The 17,465-nt window shown below is 43.2% G+C and overlaps 1 protein-coding gene across 1 annotated transcript in view; it reads left to right on the top strand.

The window, feature by feature from the left end:
* The window catches only part of LOC139917389 (receptor-type tyrosine-protein phosphatase N2-like), a 186,661-nt gene that overhangs the window by 138,724 nt on the left and 30,472 nt on the right, over positions 1-17,465 (top strand). Inside the window, exons 12-14 of the mRNA XM_078287538.1 lie at positions 2,340-2,537; positions 11,013-11,160; positions 14,462-14,535. Of these exons, the coding sequence (XP_078143664.1) occupies positions 2,340-2,537; positions 11,013-11,160; positions 14,462-14,535 (420 nt within the window). The remainder of the gene's footprint in view (positions 1-2,339; positions 2,538-11,012; positions 11,161-14,461; positions 14,536-17,465) is intronic.

Raw genomic sequence — 17,465 nt, 5'->3', positions numbered from 1 at the left:
AGTTCAGTTCAGATCAGATCAGATCAGTTCAGATCAGTTTAGTTTAGTTTAGTTTAGTTCAGTTCAGTTCAATTCAGTTTTGTTTAGTTTAGTTTAGTTCAGTTGTTTAGTTCAGTTCAGTTCAGTTCCATTCCGTTCCGTTCCGTTCCGTTTCGTTACGTTCAGTTCAGTTCAGTTCAGATCAGTTCAGATCAGTTTAGTTTAGTTTAGTTTAGTTTAGTTTAGTTCAGTTCAGATCAGTTCAGATCCGTTTAGTTTAGTTCAGTTCCGTTCCGTTCCGTTCCGTTCCGTTCCGTTCCGTTCCGATCAGTTCAGTTCAGTTCAGTTTAGTTTAGTTTAGTTTAGTTTAGTTTAGTTTAGTTCAGTTCAGTTCAGTTCAGTTCAGTTCAGATCAGTTTAGTTTAGTTTAGTTTAGTTTAGTTTAGTTTAGTTTAGTTTAGTTTAGTTTAGTTTAGTTTAGTTCAGTTCAGTTCAGTTTCGTTTGGTTAGTTTAGTTCAGTTGTTTAGTTTAGTTTAGTTCAGTTGTTTAGTTTGGTTTAGTTTAGTTCAGTTGTTTAGTTTAGTTTAGTTCAATTGTTTAGTTTAGTTTAGTTTAGTTTAGTTCAGTTGTTTAGTTTAGTTTAGTTTAGTTCAGTTGTTTAGTTTAGTTTAGTTTAGTTCAGTTGTTTAGTTTAGTTTAGTTTAGTTCAGTTCCGTTCCGTTCCGTTCCGTTCCGTTTCGTTTCGTTTCGTTTCGTTTCGTTCAGTTCAGTTCAGTTCAGTTCAGTTCAGTTCAGTTCAGTTTAGTTTAGTTTAGTTTAGTTTAGTTTAGTTCAGATCAGTTCAGATCAGTTTAGTTTAGTTTAGTTCAGTTCAGTTCAGTTCAGTTTAGTTTAGTTTAGTTTAGTTTAGTTCCGTTCCGTTCCGTAATTAAAATACAATTACTGACATGTAGTTTCATAATCATGATTAGTAAACTGGTACAACAAATATTAATAAATCATATCAATCTCCAGGATATGATGTAAGTGATCAAATGTATAACCGAGAGCATTAGCAGCTGTCTGAAATCAAAACCTCTTTTATTTTTCTTTTAAATACATTTAAGGAGGGAGATGAATCTGCTAAATATGAAGATTTATTAAACTTATTAAACTGTGACTCCTCTATATTGAATTGAAAATGGAGGTGTGGCACAGCGGGGATTTGAACCGGCAACTTTCTGCCTTTACTCTCAGGCTGCTCGGTCTCTTCTGGTACATTCTCAACGCTCGCTGTTGCAGAGCGTGAGAAGTCTTTACTGACAGTTTGTTCCATGAAGGTCAGAAACTCTCTAATGAGGCCAATTTTGACACTAGGACCCGTCTTCGGCAGCCTGGATCCACCATCGCTCTGCTGTTCGCTCATTAACTAAGTGGCCATTTGAAATTTGGGTTTTTCAATCCAACTTTCAAGTACAAAAAAAAGACCAAGAGCGGCTGACCTTTTCATAAATCAGCATTTTAGAGGGCAATTTCCTGGAACAAGTCAATACTCAGCGCGCACAGTGACTACGTTTACATGGACAGCAATAATCTGAATATTGGCCTTATTCTAACTAAGACAATATTCCTATTAAGCTGTTTCCATGTGTTGCTTATAGATCTATTCCATTCATATTCCTGTTTCCATGCTGCGGAGCAAAGTCTGATTAACAGGACTAAGGAGAATCACTGGAGACACGGACAGTTTCAGACTTTTTTGAAAAAATCATGATATCAATTTCCCTCTAAATCCTGAGCATGGAGACAGTTTCAGCCTCACCACAAAACTGTTGGGACTTCTCTTTTCTGCTGTCCTCTGATAGAGTCTCCTAGCTGGATTAAGGTGTTTACAGTCTAAAATGCCCTTCAATAATGAGACTAAAATCAAAATACTCCACATGTCTTAATGTGATTCTGCTCTATGACCTTATTCAGGTTAAGGGAATCAGAAAATGCTGTTTATATGGCAATTTCTTATTCTGGCAATTGTCTTAATTGGGTTCATATCAGATTACTGCTGTCCATGTAAACATAGCCAGTGTCAAATATGATCCTCATGGTCCGGTGTAGCTCAATGGGTAACACATGGCACCAACAGCCAGGGTTAGGGGTTCAATTCCCTGTGCAGCTCAATGCATCCGGTGTTCGGGGTTTGATTCCCACTGGGGCGACTAATGCTAAAAATACATCCACTTACGGTATTTTAAGGTGTTTTGGATGAAATCGTCCACCAAATGTCCTAAGTTATGTCATGCAACAACACCACTGGTTCCCAATTCCATGACATCATCAGCTAACCCCGCCCCCCCCTCCCCCCCCTCCCTCCCTCCTCCTGTAGGAGCTGTGTCGGCAGCGCATGGCCGTCAAGCCGCCGGCGGAGCGTCCGGAGCCCATCTCCTCCCGGATCAACAGCGTGTCGTCCCAGTTCAGCGACGGCGGCCCGGCCGTCAGCCCCTCGGCCCGCAGCAGCACCTCCTCCTGGTGCGAGGAGCCCGCCCACTCCAACATGGACATCTCCACGGGTCACATGATACTGGTAAGTTTCTGATTCTGAAGTCATTGTATATCATTTCATCACATAACTGATTACGGCTGCACAGTTAATCGGAAAGCAGTTGGATTCTGCCTCAATTTCCAAATCACAAGATGGTAAAATTCTTCATCAGGGTCCAACACTGTAAAAAACGTCCATCTTAACAAGTCATATAGCCTCATATTCAGCCTTCAAATCTTATTTTTCATAAAACAAGAGAAAAATTCTGCCAGTGAGGAGAGATAACTTTCCAATGCAGTTTCACTTGTTTCAGGAATTTTCTAGAAATGAGTGTCAGTATGTTGAAACGTCAGAATAAGTCAGATCACTGCACTGATATCAAGAAAATGACACTTGATTCTACTTCATATTGACAACTTATAAGTTATGGATTTTAAGGAGTGCACACAGCTAAAGGTTTGTCTCAACCAATGGAATTGAGGTTTATGTGTAAATCCCACCCATCTTGCACTGTAGAGTCTTTTGAAAGGGTTTGATTTCATTATTGACCCTGAGTGGATCAAATAATATGAGAGAGATGAGAATGAAATTACAATAGAGGGGTTTTATTGTAAAATGCCATGGGAGAACAAACTGTGTACTCATGTTCATTACACAATACTTTAATACAGATTACATCCTCAAAAATGTCTTTCGTTTTTCTGGCAAAGGCCTTAAGATTGAGGTTTATTTTTGTGCCAGTAATCATTTTGTAAGAGCAGATCAGTGTTTTTAAAGACTGCATGTCTCCTTTAGGAGTAAAACTCACTATTCTGTATTTTTTACCTGTCTGGCTCATTTTCTGTCTTTCCAACCAACTATCTGACATTTTCCCTGCTTCCCTCGCTTTCTTTTTGCCTGAAACATCTTCTCCGTCTGCCTCTTTTCACCTCTTTTACCGTTCTTCTTCTTCTCTCCTCTCTTTCAAACTATTTTGCCTTCCATCTCTCTCTCTCTATGTCTGTCTCCTCTGCACTTCGGCACACACACACACACACACACACACACACACCCCTTCTCCCACACTCTTCTCTCTTCCCTCTCATGTCACTCTGTTTCTCTCTCATCTTTTTCCCGTCTTCTTCTTCTTCTTCTTTTTTGTGTGTTTCTGTACATCTCATTACACCCACAGCTTCTATAAGCAGGCTTCTCACCCTTTTCTCTGCCGCAGATGAAAATCTCCATTGAACCTTGGTGGCAATCTGTCGAGCGTCATTGTAATTGCAATATATAGCTATTCACGTCGACCACCCACCACCCAACACCCCTCTCCCGTCCCCCCTGCACCCCCCCCACGCCACCCCACCCACCCACCCACCCACCTCGGCTCTCTCTCTCTCTCTCACTCCATGCATTATAAAGCTGCCGGCGAGATGTGACAGATAGGCACAAAGATACTAATTACCCCTGAGATTTGCACCGGAGTTGCGTTAAGGAGGTACAGAGAGAGAGAGAGAGAGAGAGAGAGAGAAGAGAGAGAGAGAGAGAGAGGGAGAGAAGAGGGGGCGAGAGACATAGAGGGAGACACAGAGGGAGAGAGAGGGAGAGAGAGAGAGAGAGAGACTTTCTGAAGTGACTCCCTCTGCAGCCCGGTGCTGCAGAAAGGCGATGTGTGTGTGTGTGTGTGTGTGTGTGTGTGTGTGTGTGTGTGTTGAACACGAACGCATCCCGCTAAAGTGTTTCCTTGGCGAACGCTCCCCCAACACGCCGCACCAAGGTCGCATATGTTGACGAAAATAGATTTGAGTTTTTTAAAAAAACGTCGAGGGGTTGAGCGGCTTCAGGTGCGTTTGGTTCGCCTCTGCCCGGCTCCCAGTCTGTCTCTGAAGAGGAGGCGTCACTGGAGAGATAAGAGAAATGAAATGAAGCGCTTCTTATGTTTTTTCGAGGATTCAGTTGGTATCTGGGCGACATTTCTGACTTCGTCTGGTCATGGTGATTATTGAATTTGTTGTAATGATGGAGATTAATGTGGAAATGGGGTGAGGGGGGGTTATGACAGTATGACCAGAGAGAGAGAGAGAGAGAGGGAGAGAGAAAGAAAGAGGGAGGGAGGAAGAGCCTAATGTAAGTTTGGACATTAGTGCTGCAGATGAATATATATTGAAATAGAGAGAGAGAGAGAGAGAGAGAGAGAGAGAGAGAGAGACTATAGAAAATCTGGTTATGGTGAAATTTAATTTGGCATTAGAGATAAGGATGGATATATACATATAGGGTGAGAGAGGGAGGGAGAGAGAGAGGGAGAGAGAGAGAGAGACAGAGAGAGGGAGAGAGAAAGAGAGAGAGAGAGAGAGAGAGAGAGACTGGCAAGTGTGGACATGGCATTTCATTTTGCATCACTGTTGGACAGTCTCTCTTGGAATTATTATTCACAATAATTAATGCAAATTCAACCAATATTTGCAAGAACTTGCAATTTTGCAAAATTACAGATGGAAGAAGTTGAACGCACTTTGTTGTTAATTTAACCTGCATTATTCTAGTTTCCATTTATCCTTTGGCTTGCATACTGAAGAACACAAAGTCTTCCTCAAACATAAAATGCGGCAACTATTCAGTCTTATACTCCTGAATCTTTATTGAATGGACTGATTTTATTAAAGTGCTTCCTGTGCTGATGGAGAGTTGTTGGTGGTTCTCCACAGACAGGGTCCAGGTCCAGGTCCAGGACTTTCCTTTGTTGTATCTCTGAGCTCATGCTTCTCCAGCGAGAAAATTAAGGATGAGCTCTAAAGTATTTCCAGTAGTTTGTCATGTGCAGTATGTTTATTATCACAGGAAGTCATTATGTAGGATTCATGGGAAGTAATTGCAAAAATCGAAATTTTTTTGGTATCTCTTTAGAGGAGTAAAAATGCAGTAATTTGTAAAAATAGCAAGGAAAAATGCTACTAAATTGGCATTTTTTCCTCACGATTTTTACAAATTACTGCAATTTTACTGCTAAAAAACAAACAAAAATCCTGGAGGGACTGCTGAGAGATGGATATATACTGTACATACTGGGGGAGAGAGAGAAGGGTAAAGAGACTATAGTAATACACACAGCCAGCCCTCAGTGTGTTTCAGCACCCCGGACAGCTCCTCATCTACAGCGAGGCTGACTGCATTTCCGCTGCTCTGATTGGTCCAGACCGGCAGAAATATTACAGAGGAGAGGGAGAGTTACGTAACGCTGTCGACGGGCGAAAACCTCGTATCTCCAAACTGAACAGCCTCGGTTTCAGCTTGACCACCGCGCCTTCTTCACTTTATACATTTACTATAAATAAATGTATAAAATATCAGTTTATTATTCAAAATGGATTCGCCTCCACTTCCCTCTTCTTCTTCTCCTCCTCCATCTCTCTAGTCGTCTATCTTTCTCATTCTTTATCTTTCTCATTCTTCCATTCATTTATGACTTTTCAGTTTTAGTTTCTTTCTTTGTTTCTTTCTTTGTCTTATTTACTTCCGTTTATTTTCTTAGTTTCTTTCTTTTTGTATTTTATTTTTCCCTCTTTTTCCGTCTTCTTACATTGTTCTTTCTTCCCTTAGTTTCTTTCTTTCTGTCTCTACGTCTTGCTTTGCCTTTCTTTCTTTCTTTACTTCTTGTTTTACTTTTTTCCTTTCTCTTCTATTTGTCTCCCTCGTTTCTTTCTTTCTTACTTTCTGTCTTTCTTCTTGCTTTGCATCATTCTTTTATCCTTTCTCTTTTTATTTCTCTCCCTCATTTCTTTTTTCTTTCTTTCTTTCTTTCTTTTTCTTTCTTTCTTTCTTTTTTTCTTTCTACACCATGATGTTAACGAGAAATGTAGCACAGAGTTACATGGCAACAAAACTCCGAGCCAGTCGACACTTTTGTGTGTGTGTGTGCGTGTGTGTGTGTGTGTGTGTGTTCGGGGGTGGGGGGGGGTGGGGGGTGCAGAGTGGAGTGTTTTCCAGAGCCACGTCACACGGCGAGAGGCCGAATCAATCACAAGGCGAGACGCAGCGCAGAGCCGCCGCCGCCGCCGCCGCCGCCGCTGCAGAACAGCAAATATTTCATCTGGCGCTCTGCGAGAAGCCGGTGTGAGGCGACTGATGAGCGATTCAGAAAAATCACAGGCGTCAGAGAAAAAAGAACGTGATAGTTGACGAGCTGCCGTACCCCCCCACCACCCACCCCACCCTCTTCATCCCTCCACCACCCTCCCCCCCTCACTCCCCCCACCGTCCCCAAACCCCCGAAAAAATTAATTGCCTCTCGTAAAGCCGGGCAAATCCCACGTCATCATCCACCCACTGATTTTAATTTGAGGAGAACCAGCTTTCACCATCTTATCTAAGTTAATGTATTACTTCGTCCCATGTGACTGGGACCCCCCCCCCCCCCCCCCCCCCCCCTACCCTCTCTGCCTGTGTCTTAAGAGGATTAGTCGACTCTATATATAAAGCACATTATCTTGTCTTTTGTTGCTGGCCAAGTAAGTGTTATAGATTATACTGCAGCGAGAGCCTCCATAGAGATTAGCTGTGCTGGGAATTTGTTGTTTTTTTGGTGGAGGGGAGGTTTTTTGGGGTGTAATCTGTAGTGTTGATAGGTCGCAGCACAATGGCTGGAGGAAGGAATGGGCTTTAGGAAATGTAGAGTTTAATGGGTGGAACGCAGGATGGAGAGGAGGAAGCGCTCGGCTCCAGAGGAGAGTCAGACCGATATCTGAGGCTGATATCGGCTTTTTATTAAAAATCAGACGTCGGCCAGTCGGTGTCGTCCAACTCTGATATGATGGACATGATGCGGTTTGTTTGATTACACATTTATTGTCACTGGGAAACCTTGATCTGAACTGATTCTAAAGGGACATTTTAATCAGATTCCACACAAGCATACATGTGTAGGAATAATTATTATTATTATTATCCTGGGTTTCAGTGGAGAGTTTTAGTGTTGCTGTGAGGTTTTTCCACCCTGACAAGAATATAATTCTGGGGGAAACACAGTGAATACTTTTTGGGAATTTTTCGGCATGAAAATGGCCAAATGTAAAGATATTGAATACATGCACAAAATATCAGCAATCAGCATCTTAAATCCAAAAATCGGCCTTCCCACACCAATATTGATCAAATCCTACCTACTTTGTTTTTCATGTGTCACAATTGCGTTGACACCTACAATAAAAACATTTTTTGAAAGACAGCTGGTAACATAAAGTAATAATAATCCACAGCATTTTCATATAAATAAATGTCGGTTTTGCTCCTCTCTACTATCTGACTGCTCTAACACAACAGTGATTCAATCTATATCCGGTTCTTAAAGCTTTTCCATTGTCTGTTCTAAACAGCCAGAAAATCCAAGCTCCGCCCACACTGTTTGATTGACAGGTGATCTGTGGGACGTGCAGTGCAGAAACACCACGACAATGAAGCTGAGCAACAAAGATGGAGACTAAAAAACAAAATGATTATCTCACACATCATCACCTTAAATTCCTAGTTCCTGGATTTTCAATATTTTAGATCTCTTCTTGGCCGATCAATCATTACTTTTTTCACCAAAAGGGATACAACCTTATCCAATAGCACCCAAACTGACTCCATTACGCCCCCCCCCCCCCCCCCCCCCCCCCCCCCCCACCCCTCTCCCCTAGCTCCACCCCACCGAGCCTCAATATCCCCGAGTGATTTCATCCAGCACTTCTCCCCCTTCTTCCCCCGCCTGTCTCCGCCGATCCAAAATGGCCGCCGCATTACATCATCCCCCATCCAGCGGGTCCTCGGTGCTGCACTTTATTACAGGTGCCGGAGCGGTGCGTCAGAGCCACAATGGCGGCCGCGCTGTGGTTTTATTGAGCACCTTTGGCGGCTGTAAGCCCCCCGCAGTAAGGGGATTATTCAGTGTTTGGCCGACACATGGTGATCTCAGCACCTCCTGATTGGATTGCAATAATCCCTTTACACAGCCACAAAACCCTATTACTGTGGCATTAGAGAGAGAGAGAGAGAGAGAGAGGGAGGGAGGGAGAGGGAGAGAGAGCGGGAGAGGGAGAGGGAGAGGGAGGGAGGGAGGGAGCGAGAGAGAGAGAGAGAGGGAGAGGGAGAGGGAGGGAGGGAGGGAGGGAGCGAGAGAGAGAGAGAGAGGGAGAGGGTGGGATGTGTGTGTGTGTGTGTGTGTGTGTGTGCATAACTTGTGTGGGATGGTGTGAATTTACGCAAGCATGTGTGTGAGTGTGTGTTTGTATACTGTGTGCATGTGGATTGCGTGTGTGTGTGTGTGTATGTGTGTGTGTGTGTGTTTGTGTGTGCATATTGCGTGTGTGAGAGTGTGTGCTTGTGTGTGTGTATGTTTATATATTATGTGCAGGTGGATTGTGAGTGTATATTGTGTGTGTATGTGTGTGTCCTGTGTGGAACTGTGTGTGTTTGTTAAAGCATATCGTGTTTGTGTGTGTGTGTGTGCGTGCGTGTGTGTGTATACATTGGGTGTGTTTGTATGTGCATGTGTCTTTGTATTTGTTTGCAACTGTGCTTGTGACCAAATAAATACCTGCATGAGTGGATTGTGCATTATGTGTGTGTATGTGTGTGTGTGTGTGTGTGTGTGTGTGTGTGTGTGTGTGTGTGTGTGTGTGTGTGTGTGTGTGTGTTGAATGGGTCTGACCTCCTGTGGTTGGTAAGAGGCTGCATGCTGCTGGAGGGTCGCGGCGCGCGGCTTCATGTTACATCGCTTTTGCTTTTAGCCGCTCAGTGCTGAATGTAATAAAGAGCTCATACTAGGACAAGGATTAGCTACTGTTAGACTGCTATAGTGTGTGTGTGTGTGTGTGTGTGTGTGTGTGTGTGCATGGGAAAAGTAGCAATCATCTGCATTCAATCAAGACATTTTTCCATTATCTATCAAAAGCCGGACGTCTGGCCAAGCTGGCTTCCATTTTTAACAAACTCCTCTCCTTTTAGCAGAAAGTCATTAGGCCTTTTTTGGAAGCTAATTCTGATTAAGATCATCCCCATTTGTAACTGCCGCTATAAATCATCACCGGAGCCATTTAAAGAACCACACCGCCTCATTTCGTTCCCTCATCCGTTACACACGCTCGTACGCTCCACATTTGGCCCACTGATTTCCAAGGTTGCCAAAACAAAGCGGCGCTCTCCACCATCAGATTACGGCTAACCTGTTAGCCTTGCCGCTAACAACATGCTAGGTCCTTCCTCATTTTCATTTGACGAGCTCATTGCCGGCAGTTGATCAAAGTCACGGCGCCTTCCTTAATTATGAATACGGTGTGGTAGGTAATGGCCAGGATGAAATTGGTTGTCATTTAGCGGGAGCTATTCCTAACCAGGTCTAGATGAACCTGATGGATCTCTGATACAGACGCTGAGCTGCTAAAATGGATGGAAGCTGGGCGTCCGGTGAGATCACTCGCTAATAAAATGAGGAAAAGGTGCATACAAGCACACAAAGACCTGGTTCTGATAATATTTTGAAAATGACTCTTTGCATTTGTTTTAACGTGCATGGAGTACCAGTTGGGTGGGGTTTGCCACATAAGACTGAATAGTATCTTAAATTTTATCGCCTTTTTTACATGGTCTACTTGTCTTGACAACTTAACTGATTTCACTCTGAAGGGTCCTGATAGGGTAAACCCCACCCACCTGGTGCTTCAAGCTGATTAAAACAAACAGAAACACTAACTTGCAAATATCAGTACAAAACAAACCCCAATTCACAAACTGTAATACCAATACGTAAGGGACCAGGCTGAAATTGCTTGTCATTTAGAGAGATTGTTTCCTAACAAGGTCTAATAAATCACTGATGAAGACAGGCTGAAGTCAATGTTGAATAGTTATATAAGATGGCATCAATTTATTGCAAATACTAGATGAACAGGCATTTTATTTTATTCCAAATTCTGTGCCAGATGGGTGGGGTTTGCCACATACAATGATCTAATGAATGCCAGAAAGTTTAGAAAATCACAGGATAGTATCTCAAATTTTATCGCCTATTTTATCTCTCTACTACTACTCTGTCTATCTGAAGTGTCCTGACGTAGTAAACCCCACCCATCTGGTGCTTAAAGCAGATTAAAACAAACAAGTATTATCTTTGTGTTTGTTTTAACCTCAGTGCAGCACCAGATGGGTGGGATTTGCCACATAGGACAACACATTGAGCGGAAAGTTTACCTGAATGTCTGTTTGGTCTACTCTTCTGTGATTGGCAACTTAACGGATACCTGCTGTCTGTATGCAGTAAACCCCACCCATCTGGTGCTCCACTGAGGTTTAAACGAACATGCAGATACTATTAGGCTGCGGTCTGCCAGAAAGTTTAGTAAAGTTTGGTTAGTAAATTAAAATCACAGGATAGTATCTGAAATTTTAGCACATAAACTTCTATCCCCAATCTGTAAAATCCCGGCTAGTGAGACTCTTGGGCCCATCTCAAACTCTTCTCTCCTCACCTCCTCCCCTCTCTTGTCTCCTTGTCTCCTTCAGTCCTACATGGAGGATCACCTGAAGAATAAGGACCGCCTGGAGAAGGAGTGGGAGGCGCTGTGTGCCTACCAGGCCGAGCCCAACGCCTCCACCGTGGGCCTGAAGGACGGCAACGCCAAGAAGAACCGCTCCAGCGCCGTGGTGGCATGTGAGTGATGGACTCTCTCTTTCTCTGTGTCCTTCTGTCTCTCTGTAGCTCTCTCTGTCGGTCTCTCTGTCTCTCTTTATGTCTCTTTATGTCTCTGTCAGCCTGGACAATAGTTAGTGGTCTAGCTGGAAGCATTTGGATTGCAGAAATGTAATCTCAACGTATCAAGTAAAATGTGATTTAAATGTAATCTAAAACCTCTACCAAGTCTACTAATGCTCCTTCTACTACTCCTGTAATACTATTAGTAGTGTGACCACTACTACTACTACTACTACTACTATTATCACTACTATAACCAATACCACTACTACTGCTTCTACCAATACAAATACTACTACACATTTTCTTCCAGTAAATTTAGCTTTCATAGTTTTTATCTTGTTCTCCAAGACCGATAGAACTAGTGATTCCCAGTAGTATTGGTTTGACAATATATCATGCTGATATTGGCCTTTTTATCAGAAATCAGATGTCAGTCAGTCAACGTTGTCCACCTCCAATATGAGGTGTATGAGGTGGTTTGTTTGATCAATACTCCACTGGTTGTCTGTGTGAAGCCTTTAGCCTGAATTAACTCTTATGGGACATTTTGATCAGATTCTACACAAGCATGCATGAATCCTGGGTTCACGCAGTATTCGTGTCCCGTGATCTAAATGCTGTTTCAAGCCTGAAAACTTGTAATATTTTGGGAATGTTTTGGCATAAAAATGGTCAAAGATATTGAACATCAGCACAAAATATCAGCATCGGGAGCTTCAATCCAAAAATATGGGTGTCAGCCACTGAAAGCCCCATATTAATTGAACCCTAACCCCCAGATACCAGAGCCAGAATGATTATGGATGGTTTGAATGATTAGAGCATCAAAGATAAAATAGATAACTTAACAAAGGCCCTAGTACTGAAATGTTCTCAATAAAGATGTTCTAGTAGCAAAGTTCAGTAGACAGAGTGCGTGAGCTTGTTCTTTCTTTAATTGTCGACCTGCGATCTTCACCTGTCGCACCTGTCACTTTGTACGGTATCAGTAAAGTATCACTGCACATTATAAGCGTGTTCACAGCTGAAACGCACCGCAGACAGAGACAGAGTGGCTCCGAGGGACGTGACACCGAGCTGGAGGTGTGACTGCTGAAGGAAAGACAGCGTTAGCAGCTTCTCCTCGCTGACAAAGCAAAGAAAATTATCTCTGAGCGGCGGTAGGGAACCAAAATTCTACTTTAAAAAGGGAGGGAAGGAGGAGGGAGGAGGAGGTGATGGCATGACAGTCTCATCTCCTGTCATCAGTCCTCCAACATAAGTGCTGGACACCGCTCTCCAAATATTCCCTGTCCAACCTCTGTTACCCAGAAACCAAGTATGGAAGCCCATTTCCTCCAGTGTGATGAAAAAAACAGTCCTGTAAGTCATTATAATGAGAAACTTTCTCAAAATAATGCCTTAGTATTTCAAAATAATGAGTTAGTATCTCAAAATAATGAGAAACTTTCTCAAAATAATGCCTTAATATCTCAAAATAATGCCTTAGTATCTCAAAATAATGAGAAGATAGATAACTTCTATAATAATGACTTAGTTTCTCATTACTTTCTCAAAATAATGAGTTAGTATCTTTGAGATACTAAGTCATTATTTTGAGAAAGTCTCTCGTTATTTTGAGATACTAACTCATTATTTTGAGATACAAAGTCATTATTTTGAGATACTAACTCATTATTTTGAGAAAGTTTCTCATTTTGAGATACTAAGTCATTATTTTGAGATACTAAGTCATTATTTTGAGATACTAACTCATTATTTTGAGATATTAATTCATTATTTTGAGATACTAACTCATTATTTTGAGGAAGTTTCTCATTATAATGACTTACAGGATCTTTTTTTTTTCATCACACTGGCGGAAACGGGCTTCCATAAACCAAGAGCAGTGTTGGGCAAGTTACTCGGAAAATGTAATCAATTACTCTTTTCTTATTACTCGTTTAAAATCACATTACTTAACTAATTCCTCAACAGCAGCAATGAGTTTCTCATCGCTGTGTTGTGTATCAGATGCTTTGATAAACTGGATGTTGTGTTTTTTTGACTGAGATCAATTTAAAGTAATGGGAAAACTTCCAGCTGCTGAAAGTCGGCGTCTCTCCCTCTCCCTCCATCTTTTCGTTTTGCTTTTATAGCTAACAGCCGATGTAAGATACCGATGACAAAAAACCAAACGGGATTTGAAAAAAATAAAATAAAATAAATTTCAAAGGAGAGAAAAGAAAAGGTTAACGGGGGGGTGCGTAGCTTTACTCTGATTAGTAACTGTCATGTAATTGCTGAATTTGAAATTGTTGTTACTGAAAAAAAATAATCACATTACTGTTCCCGCCCAACACTGACCAAGAGTACATGCAGTGAACAGAAGGGCAGTAAATGAGTTTTCAATTAAAGCTCTCCTGCGCTTGCCTCATCAATAATTAAAATTCCTAAGCTTCTGTGGAAATAGCCCATCTTAAAAAAAAACTCTCTCCGGCAGTCCCAGGCCGAATCACATCCGGGTTGTCGGTTCAGTTTCTATTTGAACGACCACTGATTTGCTTGCAAGGCTCCCCGCAAAAGCCAATCTTGTCGAGGCGTCCCAGAGCAAGACACTGAACTACCTACCTGCTCCTGGACGTCCCGTGACCTCTGACCTCTCTGGTGAAATGCGTACATGCATATGCCGAAATCCCACTGCTCATTGAGTTTCTGGAATATCGTGGTGGAGCTGTGAGAACTGTTTTCCAGGTAGAGACGGTCAGGAAATGTGGTAAATTCCCTGGGGAAGTCAGGGAATATCAGGGAATTTTACAAATATGTTGGTTTTTCCGCCCCAACTGTATTGAAAACGGGCTGTTTAGGAGCGTCCTGGTGGCTCAGAGGTATTACATGTGTACCATGTAAATGCAACATTATGGGTTTGAATCCGGCCTAAGACCTTTGTCACGTCATCCCCCTTTCTCTCTCCCAGTCTTTCCTGTATCTATCTACTTTGAACTAGCCTATGTAATAAAGGCAGAAATGCCCTAAAAAAAAATAGACTGTTTATCCCTTTAGAACTATTCTGAGCTGAAAAACAAAATTGACAAACCAGGAAGGAATAAACTGTTTAGGTCATGGAAGCGCTCCGACTTAGTTCTGCGAAGCCTGTATGTGTGTATTAGATGGATATGCAAGGACATTAATTCCTCATTATACTGTGTGTAATACGGTTACTGAGTACTTGCATTCCGAAAACAAAATCCGCTGAATTCCTCTCTCTGTGTTCCAGATGATCACTCCAGAATCACCTTGAAGGTGGAGAACAGCCAAGGCAACTCCGATTACATCAATGCCAGCCCGATCGTAAGTACCTCCTCTGCATACTAACGCCGCGCTTCACACCGCCGCCGCGCCGGCTCCCACGCTCCCCGAGGGGCGGCGCAGGAACAAAGGCGGGCCGCCGCCGTACAATATAAATTTTGATGCGACGCTTGCTTAGCTTCAGCGGAGCCCCGCGCTCGTGTGTACGTTCTGCACCATGAATATTAATGATTGTTTTACAGCAAATACCCGAGGCGAGCGTTGGCCCGGGGAAGGCGCGGGGAAGGGCACGCGCACGGCTCTCCGCTCGCTTCTCGTTTGTGAAAAACAAAATTGATCCGTGGGGTCTTGGGAAATGATTGTTCCTGACCTTGGGTTATGCTAATTCGACGCTAGTTTGTGTTTACTGTTCGGCGCGCTCGATTTGCCGCGGCCTTTTCCCGGCACGGTGTGGCTTCAAGCGGCGAAGCGGCCTATAGGAGACCGGGGGAAGAAAGAGCCGTGTGAATTCAGTAAGTGAGTGTATCAATTTGGAAACCAGTGTTGGAATTGTGGCTTTACGTTTCCCTCAAGGCAGATACAGTCTTATTCCATTAAAAGCAACAGAAACGCTATGCATTTCAAATCTGGGCGTCACACCAAGAAGTGGCTGAGTACGTGTGTGTGTGTGTGTATGTATGCATGGATGTATGTGTGTGTGTGTGCGTGTGTGTGTGTGTGTGTGTGAGAGAGAGAGAGAGTGAGAGAGAGAAGGAATCACAAAACTATACTGTACAATGGAGCAATCTTGTCATACACTGCAAACATGCACAAATGCACATACAAATGCAACACATGCACACTCGCACATGTACACACACACACGCACAAAACAATGCACTCAAACGAACACACATATTCATATATTCATATACACACTGTCACGCATACCCCACCCCACCACACACACACACACACACACACACACACGCGCAGCAGGATGGATGTGGCTGTATGCTACACATTGAGGTTATTTACAGCACCTCCTCTGCCGACAGTTTGATTTCCCCAACCCGCTCGCCCACGCTCCGGCGGAACGGAGAGGAGCGAGGACAACACGTCTGGGAGCTTGTTCCAACAGAGTGTGAATAACTGTAAAACTTAATAGATGTTTTGGAGGGCCGCGGTCCCCTGTGAGGAGCTGTGAGCCTGTTACGACTCCGCTTTTTTTACCACGCTGAGGAATCTTCCTCAGACCGAGACAGGCGCTGCCAACATCCCAGCATGCTTTACTCTGCGTCTGATATGGCTTCAGTTTGGCGGCGAGGCTACACACACACTCGCACTTACGGAGTCAAAAACACTCATGCACACAGATATATAAACGCACTAAGGGCCGATCACACAGTTTTGAAAGCTGAAGTTTTGAAACGCAAGGTGGTCTTTTTTTGTTGAAGGCTACACAGCAGAGCAGCCTGCCGCGTTTTGTCATGTTGTTGCTAAGCAACCGCAGAATCAGCTGACGATCAGCTGTCGCTCACTCAACCAGCTGTTGTTTATTGTGCCAGCTTAAGTAAGGTTAGCATGATTTCAGCTAAATGATACAAATATAAACAATCAAAATTCATGATAAAAAGTCGCCAAAAATTTGGAGTGCAGCTCTAGTTTGGCTCCAGCCTGCTGAAAGCTCCGGTTGATCCTCCGTGTTTATTGGTCAGAAAAGTCACCGCAGAAGCCCCGCCTCCCTGTTGATACGATTGGACAGTAGAGAAAGACCTGACAGCTGTTCCGGTTTGAGCTGGATTTTGGGACGTTCAAGGCAAAGGCAGCAAACAAAGCGCTTCACCCGCATTGAAAACAACTAGAAAAGGCTTCAGTCTGCTGCTAAAAATACACACGTGCACACCCACACACACACACACACACACACCCAGTCACACACACAATCAGTCAGTCAGTCAGTTGCACGCACTCCCTCACAAACACAATCAATCACTCATTTTCTCTCTCTCTCTCTCTCACACACACGCTCACAAACACTTCAAAACAGACTCAATCATTCGCACACATACCCACACACACACACACACACACTTCCTAAGACATAACTCAATCACTCACTGAGGTATTCAGTCACACACAAGCACACACACTTACTCAGACACACACTCAATCACTCATGTACTCACACACACACACACACACATACACAGTCACCCAGGTTTGAATCTGCCTCATAACCTTTATTGACAGTCATGTAGAAGACCCGCACTGCAAAAAAATGAAAAGCTTGGCAGATGTTTTGATATACTGGGATATACTGGTTATACTGGGAAAACCATAGCAGGGTCCTGTTAGTCAAAATGTTGCTAATTTCACTAAATTTCACTTGATTCACATCCAAATGACATTTTCTTTTGTGCTTAACTACAGTTTTAACATGCTGCAGGTCAGAACTGATCCATGTAGCTGCTAGCTAGCAGTTTGTCCACAGTCTATCAGCAGTCACACACACACACACACACACACACACACACACACACACACACTGAGGTGTCAGACTGTAGAGAGAAGTGCAGTAACAGCCTGCTCCATCACAGACCTCCGTCAGACAGAGAGAAAGACATGGTGATCACACACACACACACACACACACACACACAGGGACACACACACACACACACACACACACACATACACACACAACATGTTGACCTGCCCCCCCCCCTTGAAAAAAAAACAAAAAAACAACGGGGATAATTACTCCTGTCACTTTCCCCGCTTTCGTTCCTCATTAAAGCTCCTGGAGGAGTGTGTGTGTGTGTGTGTGTGTGTGTGTGTGTGTGAGATAGAGAAAGAGTTGTCATTGGTGACACATACACACACACACACACACACACACACACACACTTGAGAATGTCATTAATGCTGGGGTTCAATTCTGGAGACAGACAGCACTTGGAGATGTCAGGAAGCATTGTGTGTCCGGAGAG

This window comes from Centroberyx gerrardi, chromosome 13 (assembly GCF_048128805.1).
Source record: "Centroberyx gerrardi isolate f3 chromosome 13, fCenGer3.hap1.cur.20231027, whole genome shotgun sequence".
Lineage (NCBI taxonomy): Eukaryota > Metazoa > Chordata > Actinopteri > Beryciformes > Berycidae > Centroberyx > Centroberyx gerrardi.
Note: the sequence above shows the minus strand (reverse complement) of the source record. Positions and strands in the feature narration are given on the sequence as shown.